General features: G+C 40.8%; 2 protein-coding genes and 1 non-coding gene across 3 annotated transcripts in view; 2 read left to right on the top strand and 1 right to left on the bottom strand.

The window, feature by feature from the left end:
• Window positions 1-5,528, top strand: part of LOC118425439 (N-alpha-acetyltransferase 25, NatB auxiliary subunit-like) — a 34,275-nt gene extending 28,747 nt beyond the window's left edge. Inside the window, exons 21-25 of the mRNA XM_035834255.1 lie at window positions 497-562; window positions 1,626-1,720; window positions 2,258-2,368; window positions 3,105-3,254; window positions 3,974-5,528. Coding sequence (XP_035690148.1) covers window positions 497-562; window positions 1,626-1,720; window positions 2,258-2,368; window positions 3,105-3,254; window positions 3,974-4,096 — 545 coding nt within the window. The 3' untranslated portion in view covers window positions 4,097-5,528. The remainder of the gene's footprint in view (window positions 1-496; window positions 563-1,625; window positions 1,721-2,257; window positions 2,369-3,104; window positions 3,255-3,973) is intronic.
• A 2,397-nt stretch (window positions 5,529-7,925) lies between these two features.
• On the top strand, window positions 7,926-17,975 carry LOC118425451 (cubilin-like). The gene is made up of 5 exons (XM_035834267.1): window positions 7,926-9,677; window positions 13,894-14,149; window positions 14,289-14,407; window positions 15,410-15,754; window positions 16,614-17,975. The coding sequence occupies exons 1-5, from the start codon at window positions 9,239-9,241 to the stop codon at window positions 16,844-16,846; spliced, it is 1,392 nt and encodes a 463-aa protein (XP_035690160.1). The 5' UTR covers window positions 7,926-9,238; the 3' UTR covers window positions 16,847-17,975.
• On the bottom strand, window positions 13,725-13,796 carry Trnae-cuc. Its single transcript has one exon. It is a non-coding gene; the product is annotated as a tRNA-Glu (tRNA).
• Window positions 17,976-18,095: the final 120 nt, after the last annotated feature.

Below are 18,095 nucleotides of genomic sequence, written 5' to 3'. Positions count from 1 at the left end.
CGTATCATGTTCATTTTTGTAATGTGCCTTTACCTTTGCACCAAATATCAGCTCATTTCATACAAAAATGAATATGCCATGATATTGACAGCATAATTTACTTTCTGTCTCACCCTTGTATTAAGCATAAGATTATGTCACTATGAATCTGGTGTTAGGCATGAGGTTTTACATTCCAAGAACCTGAACAGATGAACTTGACTGTCTAAGATAGTGAATGTTTTCCCTGATGTTTGTTACAGTCTTTTTTCTGACTGGTTCCCATAACTTCATGATTTCCCTTTTATCACTTGACAATCTGAGGCTGGAAACTTTGCCAGAAGATGCCATGAAGATGTTAACATACGTGTATACCTTGTATAGCTGTGTGAAGGCATTTGCCTAAGTTCAAGAGTTTTAGTTTGCATTCTTTTGGTATATAACAACCAACATTACAGCAATTCAGATGATACATGACTGTCTACTCCTTCTACATGTACTCCATGTGTCTTAATAGATCAGTCCCAAGAGCTCCAGGAGAAGATAGCGAGGAACTTCGACTGTATACTGAAGACATTTGAGTGTAAGTGTCTCTACATACAATCAGTCAAAGGGGAAAGATGCCACCAACAACTGTATTACAAGAGGTTTTTGTTATGTTAACGCTTGTTTTTGTGCCATGATGATTAATGTGCTTGGAAAACTTTTCTATTTGCCTTTGTTTATTCCCACTGACCCACTTGTATTGTACTGTTTGCAATTTCAACAAATCAAATCAATGTCCCACAGCAACATTTCGCTGATATTTCTGGTCACATTTTAGACAAAACAAAGCAAGATTTAGGGCTGAGAACAATCAAACTCTATTGATTTTACTCCTTTATAAAGGGATGTGTTGAAAAGAGTTAAGTTTTTGGCCATTTTTCTACATTATGTAATGAATCTCATTACATTGCATGCAATATTCACTATGTATGAATACGACTTTGTTATGCTGTGAGGATGTCTTAAAATATGAGCACTTCCCATTGTTTTTTGTCTGCTATTTTATCCAACTTTCTGATGAACCGAGGAACACGTTAGAATCCAATAGGTGGTTTGTTCGAACTGTTACCGAAGTTCCAACTCCGAAGATCTCTGACTATTACTTAGTATTGGAATTTGGTTGTGACTTGCTTTCGCCAATACTTAACCAACACTTGGAATGTAACAAAATGATGCAAATATGTTAAACATAAGTCATAAAATTGTCAATCTGAAGGGAGATTTTGAAATCAAAAACATGTTCTTTTGGCGCCAAAATTTTACAATATATCCCTGGCATTATCTTTTTTGATCCAGAAAATAAAATTGGACAGGTGTATCCTAATGATAACATGCAAATCGCACTAGCTATCATGTGAAGCTGCACTGCAAAAGTGCCTACACATTCAAGAAAGCTACAATGTAGCTGTGTATGTTGTACCAAATGACATAGCATGTAATGTTACAAATCAACTTGACCTTGTTGTTGGGTGACGACCGGGTAGACATAGAGAACAAACCCAGATATTAAAAGATAGGTGCATTGTACTTGTATCTATATTGAGCTCTTACATATAAAGACATCAAGGATATATTTTTACTATTTTCTATTTTCTATATAGATGTTCTGGACTCCATGGACACACCTATTGCCAGTCCTGGCAGCCCACCTGAGGTGTACCCACAGGTGCTGCAGGGGCTGGTGCTGCTGGTGGAGGTCAGTAACAATATCTCACAGCATCAGCAGTTCCATAATCTTGGACAATGGAATTGCTTTTATAACAACAACAACAAGGCTGGCAATAAAAAATGTTATTGCCATGGCGATGATGGTCTCTAAATAGTGAACATTACAAAACTTAACTTGGGAATTGACTGGAAGTTCCTGTCACGAAGATTTTTTTACACTGTATGCAATAAGCCCCTTCCTTTGGTGGAGCATAACACAAGATAGCAAAACCAGAAGTTATGCTGCAGTACCAAGGGAAGCTGCTAGGGGGCCCAAAATCTTATCATTTCCAGCTTTCATCACACCCTACCAACACACCAAGTAAGAAACGAATCCGCTCAGCCGTTCTTGAGTTATCTTGTTCACAGGCACACACACAGAGACACACACAAACGCTAGTGAAAATATGACCTATATTGATATATCTTGGAGAAAATAAAGGCCTGCAGTGACATACCATCATACTATTAAGTTATTTTGTAGACTGAAACTGAATGGTGACCGTCTTTTGACTTGAATTTGCAGACACTGTGCTTGATGACGCTGGTGATATCTCAATGTCAAGTGATGCTCAAGCCTATAAAAGCTAGCCTGACAAAAAAGAAAAGGAAGAAGAAAACCCCCACAAACATTGTGGTGAGTATCAAATAGTATGTCTATGTACAGCACATGATCTCCATGTGTGTGAATGTAAATGTGTATCTATGCCTGTTCTCATGGTGTCAACCTTGTACAAAACTGGTTTTCCTTCTTGGAAGAAACTTGAAAAAATTGGTGGACTGGATTTGGGACAGATTAGACAATAAACACATACACTATATCCACACTTTGTTTGTTCCGTGAAATTGTTTGTCTTCATTTTCATGTCACTGAGGAAGGAAGATGGATGTCTTCCGAAACGTCTGAATAAAATTTTTATATTATCCAGAAGAAGAGTTTGAACCATCATCTATTTATCATATCCTGGATGTCTAACCTTCACAAACGTACTATATCCACACATTTGGGGCATGCTGGTCAGAAAAAAGAACAGGCTTGTTTTGTTTGACTCGTGAGGGGTGAAGTGTTCTATTTAACAAAATTAATGTAACTCATGCTATTGGTTGTTGTTGCTGCTAACACTTGATCTGCATGACATGCTACATTTTGTGTCTCCACCTCCTGGCAGTTATGATCAAATGCTGATGTCATGTGTCCGTAGGGTCACATGACCAAGATTTCTTGAATTCTGGAAAAGACTCAGTTAGACAGCTGAAACTTCCATGGGCTAAACGTTTCTTTTGGAACAAAGTGTGAACTCTTTTACTATATTAGGTACCAACACAGATGGACTTTCATGCCAATATTCAGAAAGCATTTTTGCACCTTCCAGCCACAGGTGTTTGATGACTACAAGATGTTTGTAGAAAGTCTGGTCCAGTTTGGAGAGAAGCTACATAAATGTCTGCTGGAAGTGGACATTGTCATCACTGAAGTAGATGTCAGTACTTTGGAAATCAGCCCTGCACCGGAACATGCAAAGGTGATCAATATTTATGATATCAGTTATCCAACACTGTGTCTTGCAAGTTAGGCCAAATTGATTTGATTATATGAAATTCAATGGCATCCTCTGGGAATCCCAAAGCTGATGTGAGCATGCAAATTTTTTTTTTGCCCCCCCCAAAAAGTTGCCTTCATGAGGATTGAACAAGACTGAACACACAGAGTATGGTATACAGAACAATCGATTTTTCTTTTTTGTTTTTTTACAGCTTTTTCTTTGACTTTTGAATTTACTTTGGTATGTTCTGATATTTTTTGGCTTGTATGTGCTCATTATCATCGCCAGAAGGTTATGTTTTTATAACTGCTTTGTACAATATACAGTGTGGTCGCAAAAAAAGTTTTTGGAACCAGATGCATGTACGGATATCATCTGTATAATCAAATCAACTTGGCCTTATAGTGAATATAATGTCTCAAACAAACAAAAGGCTCAATATTTGGACCAATTTATTCCCTTGGAGATGAAGTTGTGATTAAATGTTGGTGATGGCTACTGCATAAGCATGCATGTTGAAGAGGAATAGTTATTTGCAGTGTATTCCATGGGAGCATGGTAATTTGGTAGTTGCATCAGAGTTTCTCTTCCAAATGGAAATGACAATAAGTGCATGGCATCAGTGGAGGGAAATATCATGAAATACTAGAAATGATGTTTTAACTTGCCAAATTGTATCATGTACTTTTGTGTCCCAGAGAGAGGACATCAGTGCTGAGACTGTGTGGAAGAAGGTGAAGGACAGCTACCAGATATCAGCCGGGGAGATGGCCGAGGTGCTGAAACAGAAGCTGCAGTTCCTCAGGACTGTTAGATTGTGATTCAGCACAGTGCAGCATTTTGCTTTCTTTGCTAAGTACAGGAATAATCACCTTATACAGTCATGTAGAATCCCTAGATTAACTTAAACCAACACGTGCACGTCTCCTCAATCTCATCGACAAATATGCCAGTTTTTGTCGTCAAACATATGAAGGATAAAAGGTCTTGTGTAATGTAGATAATTGGAGTCTATTTTATATATTGCCAGGTGTTCTGACTACAGTTGCAAAGGTGTTAGTAGGAATTGAAGCTCAGTGCATTACTAGTAGTAGTTCAAGCAGTTTTTCAATTATTTTACGTCTTATACCATATGCTGACAGATATCCCTGTTATCATTTAGATTAATTGATTAAACTCTCAATTTGTGACAAATTACTAGAAATTTGGTATAGACTGAGAGTGGGTAAATATCCAGATTTGTATTTTCATTTTTGTATGTAGTCCTTTGGAATTCCCTTATTAATGTTTTTGGCAATTTTCAGTCCAAAAATGTTTCTTGTTGGTCCAGGTATTTTAGTCAAATGACCTGACATTTGGTATTGGGGTGCTTTATCATTTTCATTCAAGATTTATCATGCACCACTCTGAGATGATATATTTTTACTTACTTTGAAACTTCAGACCAAGACACAAATTTGTGGCTGCTGTGGTCTGATATTAAACCAAATTACCTGAAATCTGGCACTGGAATGCATGCCAATGTTATGTCCACGGAACATTTGCCGTATACACAGCTTTAAACTGATTTAGTGCTTTTGTCAGACCAAAATGTATGTTTTTGTATGCACATCTGTGCTTAGGACCCTTTGGTTCATTTTGAAATGGTCCATTCTTGCATAGTAGTGGAAATGGGGCAATTCCAGTTTGGACTCAGTGATCATGGAATGGTCCATTGTGACATGGTTCATTTTGCATGATATGTACTTGGAGGAGTCCATTCTTACCTAGGATTCACTTGGGAAAATTCCATTTTGAAGCGTGCCCATTATGGAATACATGTACCTTACTTCTGTGTGTCAGTAATTGTGGAATCGGTCATTTTGCAGAAGAGTCCATTTTTTATCGAAGAGGGATAGGGTGAAGTACATGTATAGGGGATGGGGTCTCATTTGCTCAGGTAACACCACTTCAACTTTTTGGATCTGTGACCTGCAGCTAGACAAATAGAAAAAGCTCCTTGGGGTGTGTCAATCAAGCCCCAAATGTTCATATTTTGGTACCAAGTAGAATTCCTTGTTATACCTGTAAAATTTATTGTATCAATGCATAAGTTTAAACTACCATGTTTGAAATGTTAATTTCTGTCACAGAAATAAAAGTGTCGATCCAAAATCAGACAAGATAGAACAAAGGAATTGAGTTGGTATGCCCGTAGTGGTTCATGTACTGTAGCTGCTGTTCATGTTTTGGAATACATGGCTGGGTTCGAAATACCTGTTTTCTCCAATTGCAATAATTCCAGACTATCAAAGGTGAAACTGCCGGCATGATTACATATACGTGCTATATAGAATCTGTTTCTACATCACCCCTTCACAGCACTCCCTCTCGATGCGTTCATACACTTCACATACACACAATGAAACACCAACACAAGTGTTAGGATGGGCGCGAGTGCATGGTCATCGCAAGAAGACTTTTATTTGCCAAAAGTACAATCGTAATGAGAAGGGCTGGTCAAAAGTCAAAGAAACCCCGAAAACATCAATATCCAAAATTGATCATCAAACCGATTCCAAACATATACTGTACCAAACATCACGATATTTCGTTAAAAATTAGCATACATAGTTGCATATGTTTGCCAACCACGCAACCCCTAAAAAACCTCCCGAAAGTATGAAAGGCCAAAAAACGGGGGACGTGCACCAGAGCCTTAACGCAAACAGCTAATTTTCTCTTGAGGTTTCTTGCTGAAATGCACCACTCCATGTTCTGAACTTCAAAAAACATAGTTCAAAGAAGTGATTTTATTGGACTGTTAAAAACAAAACACCAAGCATAGAAGTTACTCCAAGAACCATTCGTGGAAACCGGAGACCTGGTGGTGGGATGACCATGTAGAAGAAGCTGTGTCCAAGAAAAGGGAACTGTTTAAGGTCTTCAACTCCCTTCGGAAGCAAGGTAAAACTGCTGAAGCTAAGGTCGCAAAAACTGCCTACAATGAAGCCAAACGCCTCTTAAAGCACGCTGTCTGGTTGGCCAAATCTGCAGCTGAGAAAGAGACTTTTGCTGCCATCGATCCTCAAGGTGCAGATGTGTACCGTGTTGCTAAACAGATGGAGCGTTCCAACCAGGATGTTGCAGGTGAAAAGTGTTATCGGAACGATGCAGGTGCATGAACTCTCCCTCAACGAGCTTCGGCTATGGACGTCCCTTAGAAAGGACGGAGGCCTCGTGTTTGAGGAAAGCCATACCCCGCGCACGTTGAAAGAACCCACCACACCTTTGGAAAAAGAGTAGAGGCATGCCTCGGTGTGCGATGGTGTCTACAAATCACCCGGATGGAGGCCTGGCAAACCTCCGTCTCGTACCAGCCAGGTGGTTTACATCGTTCATCTGGACGGGAGACCGGGTGCATCCCTGTCTTGTAATCAGGTAACAAAAGGGTTTGTCACGAAGCTCGAAAGTCTGACGGAGTTTGATAGCACCGTATTCTCACTACGGTGAACCTGACTTGCGAGAGATTACTCATATTATGAAATAAAAACAGATCATGTTTGGGCTAGATCTAGAAGGCTAAGAAAAGGAACGGTTTCGCACGATTCAAGACCACTACAACCTCCCAGTACAATTTAATCTTAGTCTCGTCACACAAGCCTAAGGATTCAAATCACATTACTGAAGAATTTATCCACCAATCCAGACACAAGTATACTAGTACATGTACAAAGGCCTCAACTGGTAGTCTAGACCTTAATGTTTCTAGGAGATATATACCTTACCGGTCATAGAACAATGAACGACGACCAATCTTACCGGAGAGGGAATATCAAAAGCTACTGTTCTTTCAATGATATAACTTTCCGCTGCATTTAAGTGAAAGGAACAGGCCATTCACCGGAGAAAAACCAACATACTTTGTCGGAAGTGATGCATGTCCTTGTATCTTCAGCAGCAACAGATTCCTACCTACAGTCGTAGCTTCTGTAGCTTCAGATGAGATGCCCCCAGACCCGATGTTAACGCCTCGGACGCCCCACTCTTTCTGTCTAGTTATAGTCATTTACCGAGAAGGACGGGAATGTATTCCCTGACCCTCCAGGTTTCGGAAGATTGACAGGAGGGTGAACAATTCTGTCCTATTGGTCAAATTAGCACACAATGACCCAATGTTCACAGCTTCTGCTTTGGGATGAAATTTGAGTTTGGAGATCGCATGCCTATCATAATTTGTGTGGTAGTCTAATACCACGGACATTTTTTTTTTAAATTTCCAGCCGCACTTCCTGACAACAAGTGTATTTCTCACGCCTTTGAATCAGGGTATCACAAAGAATGCCAAAAATCTACTTTTAGCGTCCGAGGTAGAGTAGGATCCTGTTGATTAATTGTATGACTTATTGTTGAGTGGATTCTATGCAGTTATCAGGTTTAGTCCATTAACCCTAGGAGACCAAACTCGCGACACTGGCCGCAAATAGACAATTTTGTGAATTTTGACAGTTTTGTGTCCATGCCCGGCTGAATGCTCATTTTAGGTGGCAATGTTGGGCAGAGCTGCCTGTTTATAGTCCCCAAACAGGATTTTGACTAGAAACCACATAACCATTTAGAGATAATTTCAACAAATTTGGCAATTCCATGCCTTGGAAAGACTCTTGTTATCTCATTTTGGTTGTATTTTTCATCCTATATTTCCAGATCAATATGCCATGTGCTGTGACATGGAGATTTAGACTTAACAAACGAACCGGCGTGTTACTTCTGAAACTCTCAATCAAATTCTTGAAAGTGATTTTCGCTTCACCATGGTGCAGACGCCAAATATTGCTGTTAACATACCTCTTTACATTCACTGACAAAGTAACATATTCGCCAAGTTCCTCGTGGTCAAATTATTCACTTAGAGTCCCAATGGTCACAGATTTCCAATTCCCAATTGTGTATGCTTAGCATTACTCTTACCATACCTCTTTGCATTCACTGACAAAATGACATCTTCGCCGAGTCTCTCGTGGTCAAATTGGCACACAATGCCCCAATGGTCACAGCGTCTGCCTATCACAATTTGTGTGGTAATTCATTGCCACGGACATTTTCCACTTTCCAACTGCACTCACGGCGTTCAAGTATATTTCTCACGCCTTTGAATCAGGGTATTAACAATTAGGTAAAAAAATTATTTCTAACGCCATTGGTATTACCAATGATTACTCAGTTTTCACTTCATTGTCAACCTGCGCGTATTTAAGCTTAGCAGCGAGCGCGCCTGAACAGAACAGAACAGAACAGAAGGCATGGGCACGGTACTGGCAGCACTCTGTCTCTCAATCTTCCTTTTAGCTGTACCCGGTAAAGGTGAGTACAAGTATGTTATCTTACTGCACATCTACCCTTATGACAGTGTTAATGAACGCATACACCCCACCCGTAGATATTGTAAAGATAACTGACAGACGCACAGTAGAGTGACGACTGAATACTGTTTCTACATGGTTTGCAAAAATCACAATACTGCACACATCACTACTATGTGTCTTTTTGTGCGGATTAACCAGCGTCACAATTCAAGCGAACGCCGGCAAAATTTGACGATCGGCTGGAGCTCGACAAATTTTAAAATCGCCCGAGCGTCGGTCGTATTTTTCGCTGGTCACACTGAAAATAATACAATTTTGAGATAGATCAATCCAAACGTTTTCACAACAGCCACAACGTGAACAGACCATTCTGCGTCAATACAATACTTTTTACCGAAGAAAATCAGGCGAATCTTGGGCAAAGTCCAAGTAAGGCTTAGGTCACATTTCCAAACCGGGGCCCGGCCGGGCAGCTTTCGGAAGCACAAAGAATGATATTAAAGACATCAAATACACAAAATGACAAAATAAGATTCATGGGAATGATCTATGTATATTCGAGATTTTGATAGTTAATGGATGGCTTGTAGTGACTGTGTACGTATCTAACATTTGCCAATGCAGATTTTAAGTGACTCAGATATTCCTATTTTCCTTGCAGGGTGCGAAATATCGGGTTACAGAAACTTCAAAGGAGTCTGCTACAAGGACTTCTCTGACGAGAGGGTGAGTTATGCCGGGGCCAGACGGAGATGTGCCGAGGACGGGGCGTTGGTAGCCATGCCGAAGGACATACAAATCAACTATTTTATCTCCACTTTCTATCCCAACACCGAGCGCATCTGGCTTGGCTTAACTGACGCCGGCAGAGAAGGGCGATGGGTTTTTGAGGACGGCACACGTTTGTCGTCAACAGGCTATTCCAACTGGGATTATGGTGAGCCCAACAATCAAGAACATGAGTTCGGCCCAGAAGACTGCGCCGAGATGAAAGAGTACAGCTATGAATGGAATGATGTTGGGTGCTACCAGCCGTTGGGGTTCATCTGTCAATTAGGTACGAGTTATTACCATGTCTACCAACTTAATGATTACGGTTTCATAGTGACATGAGTCTGTATAGCTGGTGTCCATTACTGGTTTTGAAGTCTCTCCGAAGTGTCCAAAGCCCCCGTCCCAGATCAAGAACCGAGCTCCAAATGGGCATTTTCGACTTTTTTTTAGCAGCTCGTCCGTTGCGATTTAAACCTTCGCTGTGCACCAAAAAGGGAGAAAGAGTAATAACCTAAACTTTCCGGATTGCCGGGAATGACACATCGGTCTGTCCAACTTGTAACGGGGCAAATTTTCAGCGAAAAATCCGTCGACGCTCGGGTGATTTTGAAATTCGGCGATCAAGCTCCAGCCGGTCTAAATTTCGACCGGTGTTCGCTTGAATTGTTTATCTATCCCATTTTTTAGCCCTGAAAAATATTTTTACACGTGCTAACCACAAGAGATGTGCTAACATAGGGTACAAACCTAGAACCTATTATTTTTACCAAATGTTCATTGAACAACTTACTGGTAAAATAAAGGAATGCCACCCCACTATCCCATTTGTTTACCAGAATGTATTTCTTGAACCTCTTACTGGTAAAATAAAGCGATACCACCCGCTATCCGTTTTATTATTACCTTTGCCAGAATGGCAATGTTATGTTTTAGGCTTGTACGTCTGTCTGTCGCCAGCATAACTCAAGAAACCTTGCATGGATCCTGATGATATTTGGTAGGTGGGTAGGGATCGGGAAGGTCAAGTTCGATAATAGGCCCCCTAGCAGCTTCCTAAAGTACTGCAGCGGAACCTCAATTTTTGATATCTCGTGTTCTGGACATGCTGTGGTAGATAGCCCTTGGGGCAGAGAGTAAGTGCTGTGAATTTGGGCTCCCTAGCGGCTTGTTTGGAACTGCAGGTGTCGGTTTCCTTTCAAGCTTTGGATGGGAATAACTCAAGAACGCGTTGACGGATCGTCATGACTTTTGGTATGTAGATAGAATGAGTGATGACTTACATAATGGAATACTAATTATGCAAATAAACAGCTAATTTGCATAATTAATGAGAAAAGTTTATAAATCCACTGTATTCCATGATAGGACTTTCAAACTTGTCACATTATAGCTGGGAAGGAGAGAAATGTCGATAGATATCAATTATACAAATGACGACCTCATTTGCATGATTAATGAATTAATGAGAAATTATAAATGTGTTGACGGATAGTTATGATTTTTGGTATGTAGATAGACAAAGTGAAGACCTACATAATGAAAAACTAATTATGCAAATCTACAGCTAATTTGCATAATTAATGAGGAAAGTTAAGAAATCCTCTGCACTCCATGATAGGACCTTCAAACGTGTCACATATGTAGCTGAGAAAGGGAGAAATGCCAATACTTATGAAATATGCAAATTAGGTCGTCATTTGCATAATTAATGAGAAAATATGAACGTGTTGATGGATTGTCAAGATTTTTGGTATGTAGATAGCCTAAGTGAAAACTTACGTAATGAGATACTAATCATGCAAATTAACAACTATTTTACATAATTAATGATGAAAGTTCAAAATCCACTGCATTCTATGCTAGGGCTTTCAAAGATACATATGTAACTGAGAAAGAGGGCAGAGAGTAAGAGGTGTATGTTTGGGTCCCCTAACGTCTTTTTGGAACTGCAGGAGCCGGTTTAGTTTCGGACTTTGAAAGACAAAAAGACAAGAAGGGATGAAACGATCATCATAATTTTTGGTATGCTCAGCCTGATAGCTTAAGTAATGCTTGATACAATTTGATATTGATTATGTAAATTGGGATCTAATCTGTATAGTCAATGGCAAAATTTTATAAACCAACTCCAGGCATATAAAGTAAAATGTAATGAGTAACACATTTATGTCTACAGACATCATTCTACATAACAAACCTGGTTTATTTGGCAAAGGTATGTGTTCGTGGAACTCTAGTTACCAGCAGTTTATTCTTGAACCTCTCTTAGGTAAAAAAGGGAAAACACCCCACACCCCATCCCATATTTTACCAGAAGGCATTTCTTTAACCTCTTACTGGTAAAACAAGAGTTTGGAGAGTTGAAATATTCTGATTATGCAAATGACTTTCACATCTGCACGATTTGTGCTTGCTTATGTACAGCTTTCACTGACTTACATAGGTCACAATGTTGACAGCCCAATCATTTACGACATGTACCCAGAAGAATGGGGACACCTTCACATTAACTATGCAAATTAGAGATTTATTTGCATAATTGGTATCTGCTAATCCTCCATCTGCCACAAACTACATATGTCCCATAATGGAAAACACTGCTAATATGGATTTTTCTCATTCTCACTCGCTTGCTCGGAATCTCCGCATAACTAGTGGAGATTTAACTTAAGTATGCAAATTAAGTCAAACTTAGCATAATTTTCGCTTTATTATGTACCTTTCCGTCAGAGATACCTGCATGCTAAGTATCATGGTAATCCATCATCCCTATGTTCCGTTATTCTCCGTGCAGGATTTTTAAAAAATGCCTCTGCAGTTCCAGAGCAAGCCACTAGGGTACATCACTTTTTCCTTACATCACTTCTTCCTTACATCACAAGCTCATTAGGGACCTGACGATATTTACCGGGGGGAGGGCTGGTGCATAGGTGGGGGGGTGGGGGCAATGAAAATTTTTTTGAGCCGAGGGGGGGGCCATTGAAAAATTTTTTGAGCCGAGGGGGGGGCCATTGAAAAAAATTGCCTGAGGGGCCTTGATAAATACAAGCAAAATGTGCCCCTGAAATGCAGGAAATGAAGTTTCAGATGGTCAAGATTTCAATTTTTCTCTGGACGTCCCATGCGACGGCTTGCGCCTCTGGCGCACACAACACTTCGGCACTCGCCGCCATCAAAAATCTCTTCCTCTGACAGAAAATTGTCATTACATTTAGCATAGTCTACCAGCGAAGTTTATCCCTCAAAATGCAGAAAATCGTGTCTCAGAGGGTCCAAACTTCATCATTTGAATGACATTTCTCCAGACCTACCTTGCGACGGCTCGTGCCATGCCCGGCGCTCGAAATCGTGGAAATACGTTGGAGGCGTCCTCGCCCTCAAAACCATGTGAAGTTCTAATAGAAAGGCTATTAAACTTAAAGCTTAGTCTGCCAGAAAATTTTGCCCATCAAAATTTAGGAAACACCGTTTCAGATAGTCAAGATTTCCAAATTTTCCCGGGGGAGCATGCCCCCGGACCCCCAAGGATTACGTTGATATAGTTCGCCCTCCCCATACTGAGAAATTTTCTGCAGCCGCCTCTGTCGTGTGATTCCATGTTCGCACGAAGTTTAAGAAAACTATAGCAACTAAAATCGGTATAAATATCCATCCTGCGTGCATCTGTTCTTTGTATACGGAATGGTTCACGGACGGCAACGGGATAAAACATTACGATGTTTACTTTCGTGACAGCGGGCTCTCTGCTGCATATAACGTAATCATGGTGGCGTGAATTTTTTTGGCAAGTTTGTAGGTTGCAATTGGCCGAAATAACTCCCGTTTTGGAAAGATTGAAGCAGTCTTGAAGCGGTTTTCGAAACGATATCGCTAAAATGTACCCAAGTCTCTTCCATCTACAACATTAATTTGTTTTCTTTTGTGTAAAGTTCGTACATTTGTAGTGGAAAAGATCGCCCAAGTTGGATTACCGCCCCCCCCCCCCTGGCCCTCCCCGCCCGCTTTTTTTCCCGGGTAGCATGCCCCTAACCCCCGAGACCGGTCGGGCCTTCGGCCCTCCGATCCCTGGACGGCCTTTAACAGCTAGCTGTTTCGTGATCTTGCGTATTAAACGTTACCAGAGATTTTTGTCACGTAGATCGGAGAAAGTGTAACAGTGGGGTTCTAGCGCTGCAAAACTGACCACGCCAACAGCTCTTGAGCTTTTGGTGTTGTGGTTAGCACGTTGGATTTTTGATCCGGCTGCCCGGGTTCGGCGCGGGTTCGAATCCCGGGAGTCGGGATGTTGTTTCTTTCTGTTCTTACTCGCCCCTCAGAATTTCTACAATGGTTCCCACACCGGGAATCGAACCCGGGCCTTGGCGGTGAGAGCGCCAAATCCTAACCACTAGACCATATGGGATTCGAATCCCGGGAGTCGGGGTGTTGTTTCTTTCTGTTCTTACTCGCCCCTCTGGTTGTTTCAGATCTACTTGGAGATTAACTCATTCCCTCCTCAGACACAGTAGCAACGACCAGCGCCCCTACGACCAGCGCTCCTGGATGTGGAGGTCTCCTGACGGCTCCCCCTGGAGGTACTGTGACATCACCGAACTACCCCAGTAACTACGGCAACCGTGCGACTTGTGAGTGGACGATCACCGTGGCAGAAGGAAGCGTGGTTCTTCTCACGTTCGACAGCTTCAGGCTTGAGAGCGGTTATGACTATTTGAAGATATACGATGGAGGCAGTGGCAGTGCTCCACGACTGCGCAGGTAATAGCCTGAACAGCCGAATAGTTCTCATACAGTAGAGAAGATTAGATGGTGCAAATAGTGGATTCAAATCTTCGTCATTTTCTGGATAACATAAACGAATCTATGGTAAGTAAAAAAGATTCATGTTGATTTCCAGGTTAACAGGTTACGGGACACCAGACCCCATCACCAGTACATCTAACCAGATGGTCGTGAGGTTCAGATCTGACTATAGTAACACGGCCCAGGGGTTCCAGTTCTCCTACACAGCGACAGGTGAGATATTTGACTACAGGGAACGTGCTTGCTTTGTTGCCTCACTAGTTGTGAGTTGATATAAAAAGGAGATCAAGTTGCATATCAATTCAAAACAAGTGACCGTATGCAACATACTCTGTGACCTAATTATGGTTTATGTCGGTTGTGATGTTTTCTGTGGTGTATGACTTGGTGTTTATATCGCATACAGAACAAATCACATCAACTTGTACCAAAAACTTTCTTAAAGGCTGACATACCTATCACTGCCAAATTTAAAACACAGTCCTGTACGCATCAACAGCAAAATCAGCGTCTTAATCGAACGACACCAAATGAAAACAACCACGCACACCTTTTTAAAAAGTGGGGCAGTGACGGCTGTGGACATAACTCCATATCTGCTTGGAGATAAGTAATTGCCAAACCCCATCGCCCATAGGCCAGCTGTTCCACAATACCAGGGAAATAGGGGTGATTTATCAAATTATTACATCGATAATGAAAACAGCTACCGCGAAAAAAACGCGTTCTAACCATAAAATGCATATGACTATCAACCACTATGTCAAACCAACCTCAGTACTGGAAACGCAAAGCGCGAACTAGATGGCATATTCCGACGAAGACAACATCTGCTTGACGATATTCAATTACCTCAAGGCTTAATGCACGATCATAACGAAGACCTGAACCACTTTACCGGAAGCGTAGGGGTGAAAACTGAAATTATTACATCCATGATGACAACAGCTACCGCGAAAAAAAGAACGTGCATCATTTCGCAACGGAGTACACACGACATGCCAAACCACATACGATTGCGGCAAACGGAACATAGAGTTATAGGTGCGAACACTCAACGCATAATGTGATCACAAGACTCTGTCGCTAGAGGTTACCCTCTAGTCACAGAGTAACTAAGACTCAAAAACTCTCTCCAACAAGAATGATGGATGTCAAATATTATGCTGCTGAATCGAGCTGTGGACCTAATACTCTTTTATTTTCATTTGCCAGGTCCAACTATTGAGGTACCAACGACGCCGAGACATGTAACATTTCTAACTAACACAGATGTACGTTCCTTGCACATTCCTCCTTCTGCCCGGCCGACACAACAGCCAACTTATCCTGAAACTCTTCCTCAAACCACTGTTTCTCAGTATGTAATGCGTACACAAACCACAGTTCCTCAGCCAACACAACAGCCCGCTCATCCTGAAACCACTGTTTCTCAGCACGCTGTACGTTCACAGACTACATCCATGCACATGCATCCTTCTGCCCAGCCAACACCACTGCCAACTTATCCTGAAACCACTGTTTCTCAGAGCACGGCGTACCAAACAACAAGGCCAGCAGGTACGGCTACATTATTATGCTTACCGATAGGAATGCATCTTGTTTATATATTAAAAAAAAACCCAACTCGGATTATATTATACCAAACCAAAAAAAAGGAAAACTAGACAATAGAGACTGTTTTCATTTATAAAGAAAGCATATTGTTTTGCTAGTGACTTGTTCTTCTGTCAGTCATGATGAGCTGAATGTAAGCAATCATACAGTAACTTGTATGTCTTTCTTTACTTGTAAATGTGGTTTATGTGTCGCAAAAATACACAAGAAACTGATTTGTCAAGAACAATTGTGCATAATTCTTTGTATGCCGAAACGTTTATTATCGCACTGATACAGTGAATGAATCAAGCTGCATAAATTTAGGTAATGTCCTTTTTGGCGTTACCTCAGTATTGTGTGTGAGTAGTTTGACGAAAGGCAAATTACGGGCGGATCGCTCGAGAAGCATTCTGCATTGTTTCGAAAATGTTGCCTTTCTAATCTTCAATTACCAAACAATTCTCAAAAGTGAACAAAAATATTCAATTTCTTTTTGCACTCCTTGTCCCGATTTTCTGCTTTTCCTCTTGTATATGATCACAAAATAATTGATATGGTAAGATCCTTTTTGGTATAATTTCTTTATGATTTACAGATTATCTGATGTATTTTATCATGTGTAGCACGATGGTTTGGCATTTATTTCAACTTATTCATTTGTTAATTTTAATTCAAACCTCTGATTTATCTAATTTCGGGGGAGGGGTGCAGAAAAATAGACTTCTGCCACTTCTTGCATGTTTTCCTTATTCTATAATGTGATTTCTTTTTAATTGCATGATAATAATGTGCGAAAAAAACACCAAAACATTTTTTCCAGAAAGGGAGAGTACTGGATCTATTGTTACCTGGTACAAGGATCTACCCGTTGACAACATTGCAGTGGTCTGCCTAGGCTGTGCTGTGGGTATCATCGCCTTGGTGATGCTTGGCTACTGCGGTCACAGACACAAACGCCAAAACCGACAAGTGGCCCAAGCTCCACAGGATGGAGATGAAGAAGAACCAGTTCAACCACAAAGCAAATGTGACAAAACAAGTGAAATATTTTGAACAGCCAGCAACTAGTACATTACATAGAGAGCCATCACTATTAGATGATGTCCGCATTTAGTTTCATGACTGAGGTGGTTGCTCTTTTACACTGCCTATCAATGATAGTTATAGGAGGCTGCTATAAGGCAGTAAGGTGTTTGTGTCAACGTTTGCAGTGTTTAAATGTATTGGTAATCAAATACATCTGATATTACAGTTAAATGTAAACATAGAGACAATTTTTAAGAACTATATTTCATATTCGTTTGTATCTGTGATTACAGTCATGTTTGGTCTTAAAGGTTGTATTTTTTGTTTTTGGTGTGTCTGTCTGTGTGTCCGGATCGATACACGTGGTCATTATAACTCAATACTATTTGGTATGTGGGTAGGGGTTGGAAAGATGAAGGTCATGGTTAATTTTGGGCCCCTTGGTATGTGACCTTGGTACTGCATCAGAACTTCGATTTTTTGTATCTTTTGACCTGGTGTATGTTTGGGCTGCTCTGGAACTGCAGGGGCAATTTTATCAAAACCTTCCAAAGAGTATAACGGAGCATAGGAACGATTGATTTCCATGATATTTAGCATGCAGGCATATTTGACAGAGATGTACAAAATGAAGTGCAAATTATGTAAATTTGAACTTAATTTGCACACTTATGAGGAAAATTTAAAATTGCATTGTTTTCCATTGTAGGACTCAAATACATGCAACATCTGTAGTTTGTAGCAGGTGGCAGTTTAGCAGGTACCAATTATGCAAATAATTCCCTAATTTGAGTAATTGATATGAGTAAAAGAGTCCTAATTCATGGAAATACATGTAGTAAATGATTGGATTGTCAACATTGTGACCTGTGTAACTTAGTTAAAGGTGTACATAACCAAGCATCAAATGTGAAAGTCATTTGCATAAGCAGAATATTTCATGGAGGTATGAGCCGAACTCTTATTTTTTCTTGAGGTCCCATCCGCCACGTTTTCTGAAAACGTGGGGAAGGAATGGCAAGAGCAGGGAGAGAAAGCAGAGAAAGTTTCGACATGCACGGAGAGTTCTTTCTACGGAGTTTCTGCGTGCTCCCAAATCCGTTGGATTCCCTACCATTTCGTACGCAGGCGGTACTTACCACTTACGGCTTCATAAAGTTTGCCAACGTTTTGGCACGTAGACACTTCGTATTTGCACGTACGGCGGGTTGCGCCCTTTATAGCCTTAAGGTGGCATCTCACTGCACTTGCTTCACTGCGCCGGGTTCGAAAGATA

The sequence above is a fragment of the Branchiostoma floridae genome, chromosome 11, assembly GCF_000003815.2.
Source record: "Branchiostoma floridae strain S238N-H82 chromosome 11, Bfl_VNyyK, whole genome shotgun sequence".
Classification (NCBI taxonomy): domain Eukaryota; kingdom Metazoa; phylum Chordata; class Leptocardii; order Amphioxiformes; family Branchiostomatidae; genus Branchiostoma; species Branchiostoma floridae.
This window is presented reverse-complemented; position numbering and strand designations above follow the sequence as displayed.

What these genes read in the sequence shown, in the direction of transcription:
- LOC118425451 (XM_035834267.1), top strand. Translation starts at nt 9,239, where the DNA reads ATGCAGATTTTAAGTGACTCAGATATTCCTATTTTCCTTGCAGGGTGC. An exon ending in GGGGTTCATCTGTCAATTAG is followed by an intron (nt 9,678 to 13,893) that starts GTACGAGTTATT and finishes TTCCCTCCTCAG; the next exon opens with ACACAGTAGCAACGACCAGC. An exon ending in GTTCTCCTACACAGCGACAG is followed by an intron (nt 14,408 to 15,409) that starts GTGAGATATTTG and finishes TTCATTTGCCAG; the next exon opens with GTCCAACTATTGAGGTACCA.